General features: G+C 44.4%; 1 protein-coding gene across 1 annotated transcript in view; it reads left to right on the plus strand.

The window, feature by feature from the left end:
* Positions 1-19662, plus strand: part of LOC310878841 (transmembrane protein 132C-like) — a gene marked incomplete at both ends in the record, with an annotated part of 240058 nt that overhangs the window by 179530 nt on the left and 40866 nt on the right. Inside the window, one exon of the mRNA XM_083793256.1 lies at positions 14136-14279. Within this exon, the coding sequence (XP_083649382.1) occupies positions 14136-14279 (144 nt within the window). The remainder of the gene's footprint in view (positions 1-14135; positions 14280-19662) is intronic.

The raw sequence follows: 19662 nt of genomic DNA on the forward strand, positions 1-19662 counted from the left end.
AGTTTAATATGCATTATAGGCTATACGGACCCCCATTTAATGGCATTTTATACCTCTGGGACCCCCAATTTAAGTGTACAAAATGGTTCCATTTGTACACTCTCAGAGTTAACAGACCCATAATAATGGTCCAGATTTGGTTCCAACCTATATCATTTAGCTGGGGTCCTCCCCCCCCCCCCCCTGGAACTCCCTCAAGGACCCCTGGGGGTCCCCGGACCCCACTTTGGGAACCCCTGTTGTAGCATACCGTTTGAAAAGGCTGGAGTAGTGTGCATGTATAGCCTATAAGATGTGTCCTGCATGGACGTGCACACATCAAAGGGGGCTTCAGCCCCTGCCCCTTTTTACCCCGTCTGTAAAACAACTGCATGCCCTCTCCAGACCACGGATGCAGCGTTTATACGACATGGTGAAAGAAATGCAAAATGCCACTCTTTTTTTCCATGCTGGAAGGCATGCAGCGTTCAGGAGAATTGCCTTTTTCTGTATACTGTAGTCTCCTGAACTTGAACGCAGCATTTTGCGTATATAGAACAACTTTGTTTTTTTTCTCTAAATCCATGTCATACAGTATATACACAGCATCTCCACTATACGTAGTTAAAGGACCACTTCACCACTTTTCAACCTATCTTCATTATAATAGGTCCTCACTAATAATCACGATAAAATGGCACGATTTGTTTCTACTCAGTCTGTGTCTCATAGGACAGCTGTGGGCAGTTTAGAAACCGTCTTCCAGTGACATCATCATTAGGCAGATAATTTTTTTAACAAGATTCTTTTACAAAAATGTTTAGATTTTCATTATCGTGATAACGATGGCTTCCATTTTCGCATTGCAACTTTTCAGGACTAGAAAGCCTGCAGTTTTTATTAGCTTGTATTCCCCATCGATGATGTCACTGGAAGACGGTTTCTGAACTGCCCACAGCCCTCCTGTGAGACACAGACCTAGTAGAAAATAATTTCTTCATGATTATTAGTGAGGACCTATTATATGAAGATAGGTTGAAAAGTGGTGAAGTGGTCCGTTAAAGACTTGTCGGGTTGTGCCCCGAAAATAGCTGATCTACAAGCCTCCAACGCGTCGCAGCGCGACGCGTTGTGAGCTTGTAGATCAGCTATTTTCGCAATTTTTGTCCAAAAGTGCCCTCTTACGGGATTTCAGCCCCTGCCCCTTTAACACTCTCTGCACGTCTCTGCATGGTCATATATATATATGCGGATGAAGAGACAAAGGTCCAAAGGTCAGGAGCCTGCATATCTGTCATTTACACACACGGCGTTATCGCATCATCGTCATCATCATAGCCGCAGCTATAGCTTTATCATTGCTATAGTGACCATCAGTCATCCTGTGGAACAGTGTTACGGAAATGGCTTGGCAGGAGGGCTATATTATAATAGGGGCTGTTGTTGCTGCACTGGAGTCTATATCCACTGGCATGCTAAGTATCCTCGACATCTGCGTACGTACGGCGCTAATGGCCCCCATAGTTTAATTCAGTCCTCTTGTGGATATATGCCGTCATCTAATTTGCCATTCTCTTTCCGCTATCGCACGCGCGCACGTGTGTACGTGCAGCGCCCGTGTGCGTGTGCGTGCCTGCTTGCGTGCGTGCGTAATTCTAGTCGCAAGCCTCTCTGCTATGTATAGTCACATTTTTACTAAGATAAGCCCGTCCTTTCTCTAAAGTGTTGGTCCTTTCTGTGCATGGCTTAGCGTTCTCTCTCTCCTTCTTCTCCCCCAATCTGTTTGTCTAGCCTGAATCTCTTATACATATATGGCCCCACCACGGAAGGCCCTATACACGGAGCTGAGTTAATGTCCATGTTCTGGGGCTTTGTTACAGTATTGATGTTGGCATTTTTGCTCCCTTAGCTATAATCTGTGAGAGAGTAAGAAGGAGGCAAAACAAACAGGTGCCTTAATATTTAATCCCACTAAAAGTATTGTGAGTATACACAGTGACGAGCATTAACAAATACACAATAGCAAAGGTCCAACAGATTGTCACGCCAACAAGTTATGTAATCAATCAATATCTAATTAATGAGGAGGGCATAAATCACTTGCTTTTCCTGATTAAATAATCAATACTGGTATTTATTACTACTGTTCATGGCAAAATGCCCCCCAAAGAGAAATCTTTATTTGCTAATACCGGGGGGAAAAAAAAAAACTGCTATCTTAGATGTTTTGTCAATTGCTTTAAATCATGCTAGGCAATGACGTTTATTATGCAGTTTATTTTATCCTCATGAATAAGCTAATATGTTTCAACCCACCTTTCTTCCTGATTATTGTTCTGAGCTGTTACAGTATGTGTCTTTAATCAAACATTTACATTTCCTGCACCTACATCTCTCACAATGAACTCTTCCCTGGAAACTGGTAATGAGAGAGAGGGAGAGAGAGGGAGGGAGAGAGAGAGAGATACCTAAAATGACTGACATCTCCTTTACTTATGCAGACAAGCAAAGCCATTTTATCTTTTTTCTCCTCTTCAGTCGGCTCTCTTGTCATTCTAGTTATCAGTGCCATATGCTCCGGCTCCTACATCGCTGTGGATAACGTCGCAAATTACTTGGCTTGCTGTACTGTACCGTACCGTACCTGTTCCACACAGGCCATAACCATAAAGAGATAGTATATGCGGAGGAGGATAAGCGGCCTTCCTCCCGTCCTTGGTCTGTTGTATCGTTGTCTATTTAAAAAAATAAAACATACGCATTTCTCTACCTTGCCCTTTGCGTTCATCTCATCTCCCTCGCTATAGGCGTGTGATGTGTGGAACGTTCTGTATATGTAGTGTGTGTTTGAGTCGCATGGGGAGATTGTATATACGTATGGGACAACGACGACGTTTCATTGATAATTGATATGAACTGAATATATAGCTTGCACTCCTGCACAGCGGCAATATGAAATTCTATTCACCGGCGCTGTATAGGCTATAGCAGCACGCGGTCTGTGAGCCGACAGTCATGGGTCTCAGTCGGTTATAGCCCATTCTGAACGGGAACCCGTTTTGGTGTTAGCATCATGTTATGCTTTAGCTATTGAAAAATAGCAGATCTACAAGCTCATTTTTTTTTAAATCGAAGAGCGACTGACATAGAAGACATTTTTCATTTTTTAGAATCTGATCTCGGGTCAGAATGGAAAAGTGTCAGGATGAAGAAGACATTTTTAGAATCTGATCTCAGGTCAGAACGGGTGAGTGAATAATGAATGCCCAGTGTTGAGCAGTGTTCTGGGTCGGGGACTATAAGCTAACCCATTTAGGACGAAAAAAATAAAATCTGATAAAACTCATGTTTCTATATCGGTTCTCAGTATTTCATGTCAAGGATCCCAAAAACTATATGTATTTGGTCGCCGACCCCCATCTGAAAATAATGTTCCAGGGACCCCCCCCCCCCCCCGAAGCAAAGATTTGCGTTAAAAACGACCTGTATACAAGCTCATATAGCGCCCCACTCGGTGGCGCGCGCTATGAGCTTGTAGATCTGCTATTTTTCAATCGCCAAAGTATAACAACGCTTAAAACACCAAAATGGGCTTTATTTCAGATGTCAGATACCCTCCCAACACACACACACACACACACACATGCACAACGCACACATGCCCGCACGCATGTAGACTCAACAATATATGGACTCCAAAGAGCGATTTATCAGGCATGGATGGCGCTACAGGCAGAGCCATAAACCAAGTTAAACAATTGTTTCTGTTACAGAGTTACAAAGGGGGGATCAATGTGAGGTGAGAGCGTGGAAGGCATAGTCTCGTGTCTCTGTGGGACAATAACATCCAGAGATAACAACGGAGGCTACACAGCCGATTAGTCCCGTCTGCCTCAGCCGTTGTGTGCGCGGACTCACACTTATGCCTGATTTTCACTCGGTTTGCAACACTGTGTCGTGCAAAACAAAGTATGGATCGAGCAGTGCGGTGGTATGCATCTCCGCTTCAACAATAGATCGGTCGATAATAATCTATCTTTCTGTGTGTGTGTGTGTGTGTGTGTGTGTGTGTGTGTGTGTGTGTGTGTGTGTGTGTGTGTGTGTGTGTGTGTGTGTGTGTGTGTGTGTGTGTGTGTGTGTGTGTGTGTGTGTGTGTGTGTGTGTGTGTGTGTGTGTGTGTGTGTGTGTGTGTGTGTGTGTGTGTGTGTGTGTTTTCCTGATTTCTCTGACTGTTATATTATACAGCAGTGCTTTCGAGATGATTTGAGTTCAAGTTAATACCCAGAAGAAGGTATTTTAATTGTCGAAACAACGTTGGTCAAATAATTAAAAAAAATGTGCAACCTCATTTAGTTTTCTACAAAAAGTTAAGAAAGTTTAAAAGTTCACCCCAGGCATATGGAAATGCATTATTGATTGTGTGCTGATTGTCAGTACACACACAATCAGCTTGTATAAATCATCTTCAGGTTTGTGAGTGGGTGATGTGTGTATAGTGTATATCATATGGACTTGTTCCATGCAGGCTCCGCGCTTTACTAACATTTGCATCATAAGTTATGTACTGTATATCTGGGATGCAGGAGTAGGAGGTTATGTACAGTATATTTGTGTAGGAGAGGTGCATGCAGTCTACTGTATGTGATGGCACATACGCGTGCATGCATGTGTGATTGTGTGTGTGTGCGCGCGCGCATGCTGTCGATAAGCGCCTGTGGCCGAAGCAATACTATTGTTTGTATACTATGTGTGCACCGATGTCTGTGGTATGAGGCCTGTGTGTGTGTGTGGGTTGATGATCACCTGATTCTCCAGCAAAAACCGGCAGCGGAAACACATCAAAGTCAACGAGAGAGAGGGGGGGGGGGGGGGCGGATGGGACCTTCCTGTTTTCTTATACACACCGTATAGACTCCTGTGATCTACTTGCCACCTCCATGGAGATTCGTTTCACCAGCAGGAAATCAGCTGACCGTCAGCTGTGTATAGTCTGTCTAAGGCAAGCGTGCATGCACACATGTGCGACTTTCAGTGGCGTGCACAGATGGACACTAGGTGGTGCTAGAGCACCTGCCCTTTTGCCCTCTGGACAGCAATGTTTTTTAGTGTACACCAGGGGGTGGGCAACTGGCAGCCCGGGGGCCACATGCGGCCTCCACCTTATGGGGGCACGGTGGCACAGTGGGTAGTGCTGTCGCCTCACAGCTAGAAGGTCCTGGGTTCGATTCCCGCTCGGGACGCTGTGGGTGCTGGTGGCGTGTTCCCTCCTCCGCGTCATCTGTGCCCATACCCGAAGGCGGGGTTGGCGAAAGGGCCTTTCTGTGTGGAGTTTGCATGTTCTCCCCGTGTCCCCTAGGGTAGGTACCCTCACAAAAAACATGCAGTAATCCTGGTCACTAAACTGCCTCCCCCTGGCCAGCCGGGGCGCCTGATGGAGGGGAAAGGAACTGGTTGGAATAACGTGTTCCTTCCATGTGCTACGTCCAACCAGGGAAACTCCCCCCTGTCAGGCGTAAAGGAGCAACTTGGATACTCAGGCATGAAGGAAGTATGAGTTCAAGTCCGTTGCTCTCCCCTTGTCCCCCATATATGGAGACTAGGTTGGTGGAGGGTGTGTAGAGCCCAGGATCACATTAGATGATTGACACAGGGGTGAAAAATGCGTTACAAAATCGTGGGATAAAAAAAAAAAAAAAATACTGATATAATATTGGTTTCAGCTGTTACAATTCCACAACATGCAAACATGCTTTAATTATACTAAATTAAGTCTTTTAAGTCTGTAAGTCTAAATTAGTAGCTCATTGCTCAACACAAGTATAATTAAAGGCATTTGAAATTACATAATGTTAATTTTCAGGATTCCAATTCAAAAATGGCAAAAAAAAATGAAAGATTTAAATTTGAATATAGTAAAAATAGCTGATCTACAAGCTCAAAATGTGAGTGTGGAAATATAGTGGCCCTCTCCATCGTCAAAATTGCCCACCCCTGCAGGGTGTACACTGTAGGCCTATACAGTATGTGGACCATGGTGACATTGATCAATCCTTGATAAAAAAAGCTCTTTTAGGCAAACTATTTTAGGTTCCACGCGCTGCACAAGGTGCCCTTTTTTTCCACTTGAGCACCTGCCCCTCTAAATGTCTGTGCACGCCACTGGCGACTTTAACCCATTTTGGGGCTTGTAGGTCTGCTATTTTTGAAAAATCGAAGAGCGACTGACATAGAAGACATTTTTTTAATCTGATCTCAGGTCAGAATGAAAACTGTCAGGATGTAGAAGACATTTTTAGAATCTGATCTCAGGTCAGAATGGGTTAGAACACCTGTAGACCCAACGCATGACCCGACTGATCTCCATGACGTTGGTCTGTAGCAATCAGAACAAGTCAAGTTGGTATATCGAGGCCTTGAAGTGTGAGTTTTTTTACATAGTAGAGTTTATTTATTTTGGTCATTATAACAAATCAATACAGTGCCTGCTTTTCTTTTTGCAAAAGAAACAGACTACCCTTCTAACAAATAAATGGCTTTCATAGGTAAAATAATACAACAAAGCAAACAGAAGGGAGAAAAAAAAAGAAACACAACAAGAAAACAAAACAAAAACAAACATAACATAAAACAAAGACAGACAGGACAATACAGTTAACAGGAACAAGACAAAAAAGAACAAAAACAACAAAACAAATCATTGTGTACATATAGCTGCCAGTCTAATAAAGTCCGCTTACAAGCTCGTAGCGCGGCAAAAATCTGCTATTTTTAAAAAATCGTGAAAATGTGGCAGATACTGTATATTTGAATATATTCTTTCAGAGCCAACATTTTTTAACTCAAATCTTTGCTTCTGGGGGGGGGGGGGGTCCCTGGAACAACATATTTTCAGATGAGGGGGATCTGCGGCCAATTTCATATATTTCTGGCGCGACGTGAAAACGTTTTGAGCACCAGTGACATACAGAAACATGGGTTTTTCAGAGGACATTTGTATAGAATAGAATCGTCCTCAGGTCTAAATGGGTTACCCCCCCCCCCCCCGGCCGCACAGTGGTACATGTAATGTCCTTTTATCGATTACCGTCCTCTTCCCCCGCTCGTTGTTGGTATACCGTTCACATGCTGTGTAACATAATGTGCCCTCATGTGAGAACACAAACTTTACGATTCAATATTGTTCTGCAAAGTGCTCTGCCGGTGAATATTGTAATCATAATAAGAGAAACGGGGAAACGGAGCTTGCTGGCACTGCCCACTATAGTGCACACGGGTGTGATTTATTTAAGATTGGCTGGCTATTTGTTTAAAATAAGTCAAAAACGTATTTGGCCTATAGAATGTTAATGTTAAATTCAGAGTCACACTGTCAAAAAGAATCAGTTGAAAAGTTGTTTCTGATTTCTAACTGTTAATTTGCACTGCACCTGGCGTTCACATTCAAATCAAGCAAACCGACATTGGACATTGGCATGATGATGATATAAATGGATGTTTTTGTCCGGGGTTTTCTCCAAATTGCTCTGTGATCGACCGAGGACGCCCCTCGGGACGGTCTCCGGTCGATCTACAACGACATGGTTGCCCACCCCCTGCTTTAAACCCTTTAGACCTGAGACTCTTTTCTGAAAAGATGTTTTTTCCTCAAACATTTTCAGTCAAGGACCCCCCCCCCCCCCAAATATATATATGTAATTGGCCCGCGAGCCCCGTCTGAAAATAATGTTGTTCCAGGGACGCCCCCCCACCCCCCCCCCCGCCCCTGCAGAAGCAAAGCTTTGAGTTTTAAAAAAAAAACGTTCGCTCTGAAAGAATATAATATAATCAAAGATTTGCACCACATTTCACGATTTTTCAACAAAAAAATAAAAATAGCAGATCTACAAGCTCGTATAGCGCAGCACTCGGTGCCGCGCTGCGAGCTTGTAGATCTGCTATTTTTCAATAGCTAAAAGTATAACGACAACAAACAAATAAAAAACACCAAAAAGGGGCTCCGCCGTCCACAACGGTTAAACCCGTTCCCGGTGACTATCTTTGAGCCATGACGCTATATCTAAGCAGTGGTGTGGTTGTCTGGCTGCCATGCATGCACATCATTCATCCACCTCCATATCAGGGCCTTCACAACACCCCCCCCCCCCCCCCATGCCCCCCCCCACCGTAACCCATTTGGAGACCCCTTTTGGTGTTAGCGTTATGCTATACGCTTTAGCTATTGAAAAATAGCAGATCTACAAGCTCGTAGCGCGCCCACTCGGCTGCGCGCTACGAGCTTGTAGGTCTGCTATTTTTTGAAGAAAATCGTGAAAATGAGCCTGGAATCTTTGAATATTATGTTCTTTCAGAGCGGGTTTTCTATTAACTCAAATCTTTGCTATACTGAGAGGGTCCCTGGAACTATACATATTTTCAGATGGGGGGGGGGGAGGGGGGGGGGGGTCAGCGGCCAATGTCATATATATATATTTGGGATTCCTTCACATGAATATGTTTGAGAACAACTGACATATATAGAAACATGTTTTTCTTTCAGAAAATATATTGATTTTTTTTAATTTCGACATCGGGTCTAAATGGGTTAACCCCCCCGCTGCACAGTGGTGTAATGGCCTTTTATCGATCCCCCCCCCCCCCCCCCCCCCGCTCGCTCCCCCCTCTCCCCCCCCCCCCCGCTCCCTCCCCCCCCCCCCCCTTTCCTCCTCTATACGTGCAATGACGAGAGGTTGTTAAGATAAGCTGCTGCTGCTGTGTGAGAAGCCATGCCTCTCTGTGCTCTCTCTCTCTCTCTCTCTATCTCTCTCTCTCCCTATATACCGGGCCAGCATAAGAGAAACAATAATGTGTGTATGCCGTGCACGCGTGTGTGTGCGCGTGTCTGTGTGTTTGTTTGTATTGAATGCTGTGTGTGTGCATGTGTTATGTGCACTGAGAGAGAGTGCATATGAGGGTGCGCATTTGTGCCTCGTGCATGCACATCGTTAGGCTAATAATGCGGGGCGCTTTGGGACCTGAGTGTTTACCTTACGTGCTGCGTTGCACGCAGGGTTCCATGAATAAGAGATGCAGTCCTTCAGCCCCCCTAGCCCCTTCTGGACGAAAGACCCTTTAAGCATTTATGTTATACTTTAGCTGTTGAAGAAAATAGCAGATCTACAAGCTCATTATGCAAGCTTGTAGATCTGCTATTTTTTGGGGGAAAATGTGGCGCAAATCTTTGAATATAATCATATTCTTTCAGAGCGAACGTTCTTTTGCTTCTGATGGAGGTCCCTGGAAAAACATATATATTTTTTCAGATGGGGCCCCCCCCGTGGCCAAATACAGATAATTCCGTGGTGGTCCTTGACATGACAAAGGGTTGAGCACCACACTGACACACACATAGAAACATGAGGTTGTTCAGAAAACGTTTAGGATTTTATGAAGAACATTTTCTTCTAGAGTCGGCCTCCTCCTCAGCTCTAAATGGGCTAGTAGCCTACCCCCAGGAGGGTGTCTGGCAGCTGAGCTAAGACCAGGCGAGAGGGAGGGAGGGGTATGGTGGAGGAAAATACCGGTTGGCATGCCTCCCACATCGAGCCCCTGTCTGTCAGCGCAAATCTCTCATAATTTAACTCCTGAGGCCAGATGGGCAAAGGGGGGGATGGATGTAGATGTTTCAAAATTGCCAGTATAGAGAAGGCAGAATGTTTTAACCATGAAAAGTTCCCATGTGTGCGGATATCAGCGATTCGGCGTTAAATTGAAAATGAAGAACACAAAAACTATTTACACTGCACTGATTATATGAATATGTTCCTATATTATACGGTCTCTCGCTCACGTGCACGCTCACTCTATACCTCATGCTCACGCCGTATCTCTCTCTCGCACGCACGCACGCACGCACGCTCCTAGACCCCCTTCATTGTTTGGGATCATGAAGCGAACTCGTATGTACTCGGGTATACTGTCTGCTTATGTTGCATGCAGCCTGCTTGTATACTATTTGGTGCTTATCTTTTACGCAGCTGTGTTTATCTCCTTAAGAGTCGTGTGTGCACATGTACAGTATACACAGTATGAAGAGCAGCCTGTATAGACCAGATATATAGACGGTATATACTATAGACCATGGGGATGGGGGTTTTTCTATCAGACTACAGGGCCATATGCTGACTTAAAGTAAGGGAAGGGCCACACATTGCACAGTTGAATTGGAGTATGTATTGTGAAATACAAATAAAATACATCCACTTACAGTAACATGCCGTAACAACTATCCTATTAAACTATTAATTTATGTCTTTAGATGCATCGCATTCATTTTCCTCAAAGCCATTAACCCATTCTGAACGGGAACCCCTTTTGGTGTTAGCATTATGTTATGATTTAGCTATTGAAAAAATAAAAAAGCTCATAGCGCGCCACCGAGCTTGTAGGTCTGCTATTTTTGAAAAATCGAAGAGAACGACTGACATAGAAACATATAGCTTTCTCAGAAAACTGTCAGGATTTAGAAGACATTTATAGAATCGTTCCGAGGTCAAAATGGGAAATCTGCCTTTTTAGAATGTGTATTTAAGAATACCTTTTTTTTTTCATTCTGAAGGTATCTCTTCTTTCTCCTAATGCCCCATGAAGCTATAGAGATCCCGTTTTGACCAAAATATGAACGGTTTCAATTTGAGAGCGTCCACATGGGATTCAATTGAACAGTCCATTCAGACTTTGTAAAAGTGATTCGTCAGTCATTGTGGTTCTCACCCCCAACTTTCTTACAGAATATAATCTTAAAGCACCCCCCCCCCCCCCCCCTTGGTATAAGGATCACGTTCATGCAGGGTATTTAAAAAAAACATGCCTCATGCTCTTATAACCCAGCCATGCCTGAGGCCGATTCTATGAAATTGTCTGAGAGTTTTCTGAAATCCTGTGTTTCTATGTCAGTGGTTCTCAAACTATCTCATGTCAAGATCACCAAAGATCATATATTATGAAATTGGCCGCCGACCCCCCCCCCCCCCCCCCATCTGAAAATATGTTGTTCCCAGAAGATTTTCTGACCTGAGATCAGATTGTAAAAATGTCTTCTACATCCTGACAGTTTTCCATTCTGACCTGAGATCAGATTCTGAAAATGTCTTCTACAGTCAGTCGTTCTTCGATTTAAAAAAAAGTATAGCAGATATGGGACCAGATATTGAAGGTCTTGATGAACAAAATAAGCAGTGCATGAATGAAGGTCATTGTGAGGTCAGGTGGCCTATATATACTCTTTTCTGTTCCCGTTTCGATTAATTCCCTGACATTATAACAATGAAAAGATGAAGTCAGATTATGCAACGACTTGCATCCCCCGTGCCCTTCGTTTGTTGCGTGGGCTTTCGACACATACCATGAACACCATGACTTCGCGTAATATAAGTTTGGGGGTGGGCTGGGGGCAGGGGGGGTGGGGGGGGGGTCCTTTATTTATATTCTGTCTCATTTCCCCGCGGTCATTTAGAAGCTGAATGAAGCTGTGTATAATTCAACGGAAATAATTACCGTCTTCATTTTCGGTTATAAGAAAGGATAGATCCCCCCCCCCTTCCTACCCTTTTAAGTATACATGATTGAAAAACGTGAATGAATTAACTTCCGGATGGATGGGTGTGTGTGTGTGTGTGTGTGTGTGTGTGTGTGTGTGTGTGTGTGTGTGTGTGTGTGTGTGTGTGTGTGTGTGTGTGTGTGTGTGTGTGTGTGTGTGTGTGTGTGTGTGTGTGTGTGTGTGTGTGTGTGTGTGTGTGTGTGTGTGTGTGTGTGTGTGTGTGTGTGTGTGTGTGTTGAGGTGGATAACACCTATTATTATCAATAGGCTTGGAATCCCATTTGAGATTTGAATAATGCTATCAGTTTTGCCCCAAAAGGAGAGTGTGTGTGTGTGTGTGTGTGTGTGTACGCACGCACGCAGGGAAGCGACACAAAGCAAACGGCAATTTTCAGATGAATGTTTAGCCCATTTTGATCGTGAACCCATTTTGGTGTTAGCATCATGTTATGCTTTAGCTATTGAAAAATAGCAGATCTACAAGCTCATAGCGCGCCACTCGGTGGCGCGCTATGAGCTTGTAGGTCTGCTATTTTTGAAAAATCGAAGAGCGACTGACATGGAAGACATTTTCAGAATCTGATCTCAGGTCAGAATGGAAAACTGTCGGTATGTAGAAGACATTTGTAGAATCTGATCTCGGGTCAGAATGGGTTAGGCCTCTGAGCTGATATACTTGCATTGAAACTATAAGCCGCGGTGAGCACCGTCCAAGGCCGCGGCAAATCCTCTTTACAACCAGAAGAGACACGCTGAGAGCTCACAGATTACCAGCGTTGTCTTAACCCATTCTGACCTGAGATCAGATTCATACGAGGTTTCCACTGGACACACGCTGGTCTGATTAACCCATTCTGACCTGAGATCAGATTCTAAAAAACGTCAGTCGTCAGTCGATTTTTCAAACATAGCAGACCTACAAGCTCATAGCGCGCCACCGAGTGGCGCGCTATGAGCTTGTAGGTCTGCTATTTTTCAATAGCTAAATCGTGACATGACGCCAACACCAACATGGGTTCCCGTTCAGAATGTCTTAATTGATCTCATTATCCTCTTCCTGTTCACGACGTTCCATTCGGGAATGTCTCGCGATCGCAATTCAAACGGCGTGCTGTTTTAGCAAAAACGCATCGATATGAAACTTTCAATGTTTTGCGCGTGAAACGTGAAAATGAGTCCCTGCTGGGAATATAGCTGTAAATGAGGCCTGCATATAATTACTGCACACCAGAAGAGATTCCACTCGAGGCCTCCCTCCCCCCCCCCCAACAAAACAGAAGATATAATGTATACCTGAAACGGCAGATAGAGTTTGAGCACTGTTACATTATTCATGAGTTCATGATTCTGCATGGCGTATGTACGTGTGTGAGTACGCGTGTATGCCAGTTAGTTCCCAAAGTGGTGCCCGGAGACCCCTATAGGGGGTCCCCCAGCTAAATGATATAGTTTGGAACCAAATGGACCCTTTATGTGGGTCTGTAACTCTGAGAGTGTGTACAAATGGAACCAGTGGACCCCGTACACTCTCAGAGTTAAATTAACATTGGTTTTACAATATAAATTGGGGCCGTTTCCAGAGATAGAAATGCCTTTAAATGGGTAAATATCTTCTCTCATGGGGGTCCCCTGGCATAGCTCTTCAATGTGGGGGTTTTGATGTCAAAACAAAAAAAGAAGTGATATTTTAAATTACTGAATTTAAGTTAAATGTTAATACAAATAAATGTTGGCATCTGCCATTTGAATTAAAAGGTGTCTTCTGTCTTGATTGATTGCCATCAAATGGGGCGTGTCAGCTCAAACCCACACAATGCAATATGTTGTTTTCTAGAGTGCTGCGCACAAACGTCAGTAGCATTACAAATTAAATACAACCCCCCCCCCCCAACCTATTCAATTTCTCCCCCTCTATTTCCCATTCCAAGTGCATTTGGTCTTATATGTAACACCAGCGACGCTAATTCCAAAGCCCCCTCAGGTATTATTTTTTACTATATTCAGCAATGGTATAATATTGTTTTGTTTTTTTTTGGGGGGGGGGGGGGTAGATCTTGTTAAAAAAATAGTGTCTAACGTGTCCAAACCATAGACTGTAAAAAATATGGACAAAGCGTTCCCCGGGTCTAACATGGACGTAAAATGAAGCCTGTAATGCGCCATATTTCTAGATCTGTGTGGGCCCAGCTGGCCATTGGCTGGCTCCGTTTGGGCCCAGCTGGCCATTGGCTGGCCCAGACATTGGCTGCCCCCCCCCCCCCCGGTCCAAACACTTAGCTAACTGTCCTTTCACCGGTGTTGCTTTCGTAGACTAATACTAAGGCGAGAAATGTTCCTCGACTACCTTTTTTTCACAGACGAAAACTAAATGGAAACCAAGTGAAAAGTATAAGCTATGACGATTGAAAGTAAGACTAAATATATTGACCTTTTGGGCACCCCTGTTCTAGACATTCTAATGATCACAAAAAAAAATATATATATATATATTACAGGCACACTATTTTAAGCCTTTTTTTCCTTCATGACATGTTTCATTAGATCTAACATTGTGTCTTGTGTGGTTTGGCCCCTCCTCCAGGACACTGAGATCCTCAACACGGCTGTCCTCACAGGCCGCACCGTCGCCGTGCCCGTCAAGGTGGTCACCGTCGGAACGGACGGAACCGTCTCGGACGTGACGGAGTCCGTGGAGTGCAAGTCGACGGACGAGGAGGCCGTAAAGGTGAGGTTGTCACCAGTGGCTGTCGGTTTAGTTTTTAATTGCTTTGTGTCGTGTAGAAGGAGGTTGGAGCGGAATAGATTGAAGTGTGGTATAGAGCGCCGCAGTCCCACCCCCTTTCAGAACAACGAGTGGCCCAGGAAATAAATCCCAATGCATTTTTCCCATAGGCATTTCTTAAAGTATTTATTTAAAGTCGGTTACGCCGCGGACAAAGCCAACTGGGACTCGTGACAAATCATGACAATGAACACAATGTTTTGGGCCGATCAATTTCACGGAATTTATAAGGCCCAGGCTGGCCCACACCACAAACCAGTGTGCAAGATACTCTACTGACTTTTGAAATACAAGCCCCTTATAACACCACCACTTTTACAGTATACAACATAAATGACACACAACCAAAAGACAACTATAATTTAACATTTTGGCCCAGACCGGCCCACCAGAGGGTCGGCCCACCGGGCCCACCGGCCCGGTACGACGTCCTGTGGCCAGTCCGTCCCTGCAGGGTTTCTCCGTAGTTGGACTTTATGTTCCACAGACACATCATCATTACAAAATGTCAATGATAACATCCACTGGGTTGATCACAATTATTATCCTATAGCTGATCTGGCTGTGCTTCTGTATGTCCTAAATTGTTAATTTTCCTGGGATAGGCCCAATTAACCGATTCCGTACATAGGACGTTGCCACACGTCATATAGGGACCCCCACCGACGCGTACATAGGACGTCTGAGGACATCCTATCGCATCCTCAATGATACCGGGCCAGATAAGAAGATTCTGATATTTTTTCCTTTTTTTCGATCGCAATGTAAGCTTGCAACTTCTTTTTAGTAGATTGTTTCCGCGTCGTGGGTTTCAGAGTAAAAGCGCCCAGACAACCCCGGCACCCCCTTTTGAAGAACTTCCGGCACCGATTGTGTTTTAAAGTAACAAAGCAAGTTATTTTAGACACAGAGTGAAAGGGAATAGTGTTCAAGAGAAATTCATTCTTTGCTACTACTTCACAACTTCGACATCTACGTTTGCAATCTGTTGCTGAACCTCATGCCAACTCAATTTCCTGAACAGAAAAAGTATAAGAAATGCAGTTGCTTTCATTCCTCATCCGTTTATTGTGAACCGTTGTTTGTCTCCATGCTGCGTATAATGTTGTTGCCCAAAGAATGCACTGGAAGGACTATGCATCTTCATCTCTTCCAGCAAAAAAATAAATAGTGCTCTGTTGTTGTTGTCATCGTCGTCGTCGTTTTTTCCCCATATATAGCCTTCGATGGCAGGCTGTTAGATTAGACACGTTTTTCTAAAGGGTCACAGAGTGATAGATCAATATCCCGGGGAGTGAGCCCTGCAGCAGAGTTTCAGAAAAAGAGTTACAAATAAAACAAGAAAAAAACTAGTGCAGCTGCCAGCATGTTTCCTATTATTCAGACAGGGGCCTCTCTGGATAACAACATGAACACCAACATAGAATTTCTACAGCATACCACCGCGCGGAAACTTTGTGGCATTTGTGGCACTCCATCCATATGGTCCTGAAAAGTGCTCTCGGCGCGGTGCATTCCATGGAGATCATGATCAAGGCTGTGGTACTGTACATTGTTTATTATTGCTTACATAACATGGTTGACAGTGACTGTAGCATCGAGAATCACAGTAGAAACCTTGCATGTCCAAGACTATTCTATACACAGACACGCACGCACGTGTATGTGGGTGAATAGCTTTCTTCAAGTGCGTCAATGTTATCATGCTGTGTGTGTGTGTGTGTGTGTGTGTGTGTGTGTGTGTGTGTGTGTGTGTGTGTGTGTGTGTGTGTGTGTGTGTGTGTGTGTGTGTGTGTGTGTGTGTGTGTGTGTGTGTGTGTGTGTGTGTGTGTGTGTGTGTGTGTGTGTGTGTGTGTGTGTGTATATATACTATACAAGCATGCCTGAGAGAAATAAAGGCAGAGCGCTCCCAGTGGGTTTAATTATCCACGGCATGCGTACAGTACCTCGCATAGTGACGTCGACCTCTGTGTGTGTGTGTCCCCCACTGGGTGTGGGGTGTGTGTGTGTGCGTCCGTCTGTCCACTGGTTGCAGCATCTTGTTGCTTCTTTCATGGGTTTTCTCTGACTTCTACAGGGTTATGCATTAGTGTAAGAAAAATAAGCTGAAGCTACTGTCCTTAAGGCTTGAATATACAGCAAACACAAACCAGTTGTTTATATCAGCGGTATGATCCCCACACTTTTTCATGTCAAGGACTCCCAAATTGACACTAATTAGCCCGCGGACCCCCCATGTGAAAGGATATGCCAGAGAGACCCCCACGAGAGAGAAGATTTGTACCGGCTCTAGCAGTGATTCTCAACCCGTTTAATTTCAAGGACCCCCAGTTTGACCCCCGTTTAATGGCATTCCTATCTCTTGAGACCCCAATGTACGGCATATTGTAAAAAATCAACGTTCATTTAACTCTGAGTGTGTGCAACTTATACACTCTCTGAGTCACAGATCGACCCATGAGGGTCCATTTGGTTCCAAACTATCATTTAGCTATGGGGACCCCCAGCTGGAACTCAATAAAGGACCCCGGGGGGTCCCCGGAACCCCACTTTGGGAACCACTGGTTTATCTACCCCACCACCACGTGTGCGCTTTTTCCGGTGTCATGCATGCAAAAAACCTGCAAGGAATTAGCATCACTCAATAGGTTTTCTCCTTGATTGGTTGCCAATGAAAAGTAATGATTAGGAATATAGTCTGCAGGGGAAATGCGATGATGTGTATTATATCTGAATTTGCCTCTGAAGTTATGGATTACTCGGTTGGCTTCCTCTGGCACCGTCTTTCCAAAAGACGAAGATTTATTTTTCACATAATCTTATAGTTTCTAAACCAGAACCCCCCGCGACACCCATGGAGTGGCAACAAGTGAGCGTTGTGGAGCGTCTCTAAACAGCACACCACTCAGGGCCGTGCACACACACACACACGCACACACACACACACACAGACATCAAAGGGGGCTTCAGCCCCTGCCCTTTTACCCGTCTCGGCCGTCTGTAAAGCAACATGCCCTCTCCAGACCACGAATGCAGCATTTACTGATGGTGAAAGAAATGCAAATGCCCCTCCTCTCCTTTCCATTCCATATATGGAAGGCAGCATTCTAAATCCATGCTATGTACACCGCATCTGATAAAGGGCTCCATTTCCGTCACCTCTAAACCCCTTATCCCTAAACTTCTTTGCCTTTTTTTTCTTTTACTATTTTGAAAAACATTTTTGAATAGTTCAACTATAGCCAATCTACATTGACACGTTGTGAGCTTGTATAGACTGGCCATTTGAACATATTCCAAAATGTTTAGCGAGATAGTGAAAAAGAAGTTTAGGGATAAGGGGTTTTAGCGGTGACGGAAATGGAGCCCACATAGAGTGCAGGGTTGCGCCCCCCCAAAATAGCTGATCTACAAGCTTGTATAGATCTTTTATATTTTCGCTGTTTTGGGCCAAAAGTGCGCCCTCTTATGGGATTTCAGACCCTGCCTCTCTAACACTCTCTGCATGTGCCTCCATGCTCCACTGCTCCAACTGGCTTCAATGGCTCCACACCATAGACTGTAAAAAATATGGACAAAGCGTTCCACGGGTCTAACATGAGCGTAAAATGAAGCCTGTTATTCCGGCACTGTAAGTCGCCATCTTTCTAGATCCGTTTGGGCCCAGCTGGCCATTGGCTGGCCCAGACAACGAGGCGGGACTTTGCAAAATGACAAAGTAGTCAAAACAGGAATCCAGGGACAAGCAACCTAATGACAACAAACTATGAACTGACAAGAGTTTGTGAAGAGTCCAGTTTTATAGGAGCAGGTTGATTGGCAAAGTGTTCACAGGTGGGCTGACGAGGGACTTGTGTAAATGGGACTGCAGTGTGGTGGAAATGAATGTGGGAGTGGCCATGGTGGAGTCACATGCAGACTATGGGGGAGAGAGAATGTGACAAATGTACTGTACTTAAAAGTTGAACAGTTTGCATGCAACTCCACTGTTGCACAACATTGGCGCATACAGTGTGCGCGCCGCCCGGAAGTGCACACATGTGCGAGTTGTGGACAGACACGGACATGCTGCAGCTCAAGTTCAAAACAAACACATAACACGGGCCCCGGGGCCAGGACATCACACTTTAATCAATGTGCACCTGGCGACGCGCTCTGTTTCAAGGGACATTGAGCTTGTTTACTGGTCGATACAAGAGAAGAAAATAAGCTCTGCACACTGGAATAAGTTCCAAAGCTTAACCCATTTTGGGCGCGGGAACCCCTTTTGGTGTTAGCATTACGTTATGCTTTAGCTATTTAAAAATAGCAGATCTAAAAAGCTTGTAGCGCGGCACCGAGTGGCGCGCTACGAGCTTGTAGGTCTGCTATTTTTGAAAAATCGAAGAGCGACTGACGTAGAAGACATTTTTTAGAATCTGATCTCGGGTCAGAATGGAAAACTGTCAGGATGTATAGAAGACATTTTTAGAATCTGATCTCGGGTCAGAATGGGTTAATGTTCCGCTTATACACCATGGTGGACAGGACATTTCGAGCCTCATATATGGCTCTTCATCAGACCTGATGAAGAGTGAGCGGGGCATTATTTTCTCTTCTTATTATTTACCTCGGCCTGGAAACCTGGCGTTTAGGTACAGTGGACGTGCGTCACGGTGCGTGCTCTATTGCACCCTATATGCTGTTCAATATACGAACCATGTTATGATAATCTGCTCCTTAAATGTACAGTACACAATTACAGTTGAGGGCAAGCCCTCATTTTCAATGTAGCCGAGGTTACAATACACAAAATACAGACAAAAAACAATACATCCAACACAACATTATAAATCAGGAAAAATGACAAAGGATATATATATATATATACTGTATATAGGTGTGTGCCATATGGTTGATTATTGAGTGCAAATATCTATTTTATTTGTGTCTATACTGTACACATCACAGGTTTTCAGGTGCACTTAACACAATCTATGCCAGATTCGATAAATCTCGTATATATAGAGCTTGAACCCGAGCTTTGAACGAGAATTCTTGTCTTTTGTAGATTTCTATTAATCCAGAATTAACACCATTACCGTATTTTAGCTCCCCGCCGCTTGGCAGCGCTTTGCTTCCTTGTATAGGCTTAACTCAATTCGCGCCAGCATTAATGAATCCCTCGATTAGCGTATTGCCAAAGGTTTTGTCGTGCGTAACACTTGCTTTGAAGAGCTTACTTGGCAACGCTTTGCTTCCTTGTTATGGCGTCAACAAAATCCAAAACTCTGTGCGCAAGCGCGCCGCGCAGGATCTTAGCTGCGTTTTCTTCCGAATTGAGGCT

The sequence above is a fragment of the Protomyctophum parallelum genome (genome assembly GCF_964188405.1).
Source record: "Protomyctophum parallelum genome assembly, chromosome: 21".
Lineage (NCBI taxonomy): Eukaryota > Metazoa > Chordata > Actinopteri > Myctophiformes > Myctophidae > Protomyctophum > Protomyctophum parallelum.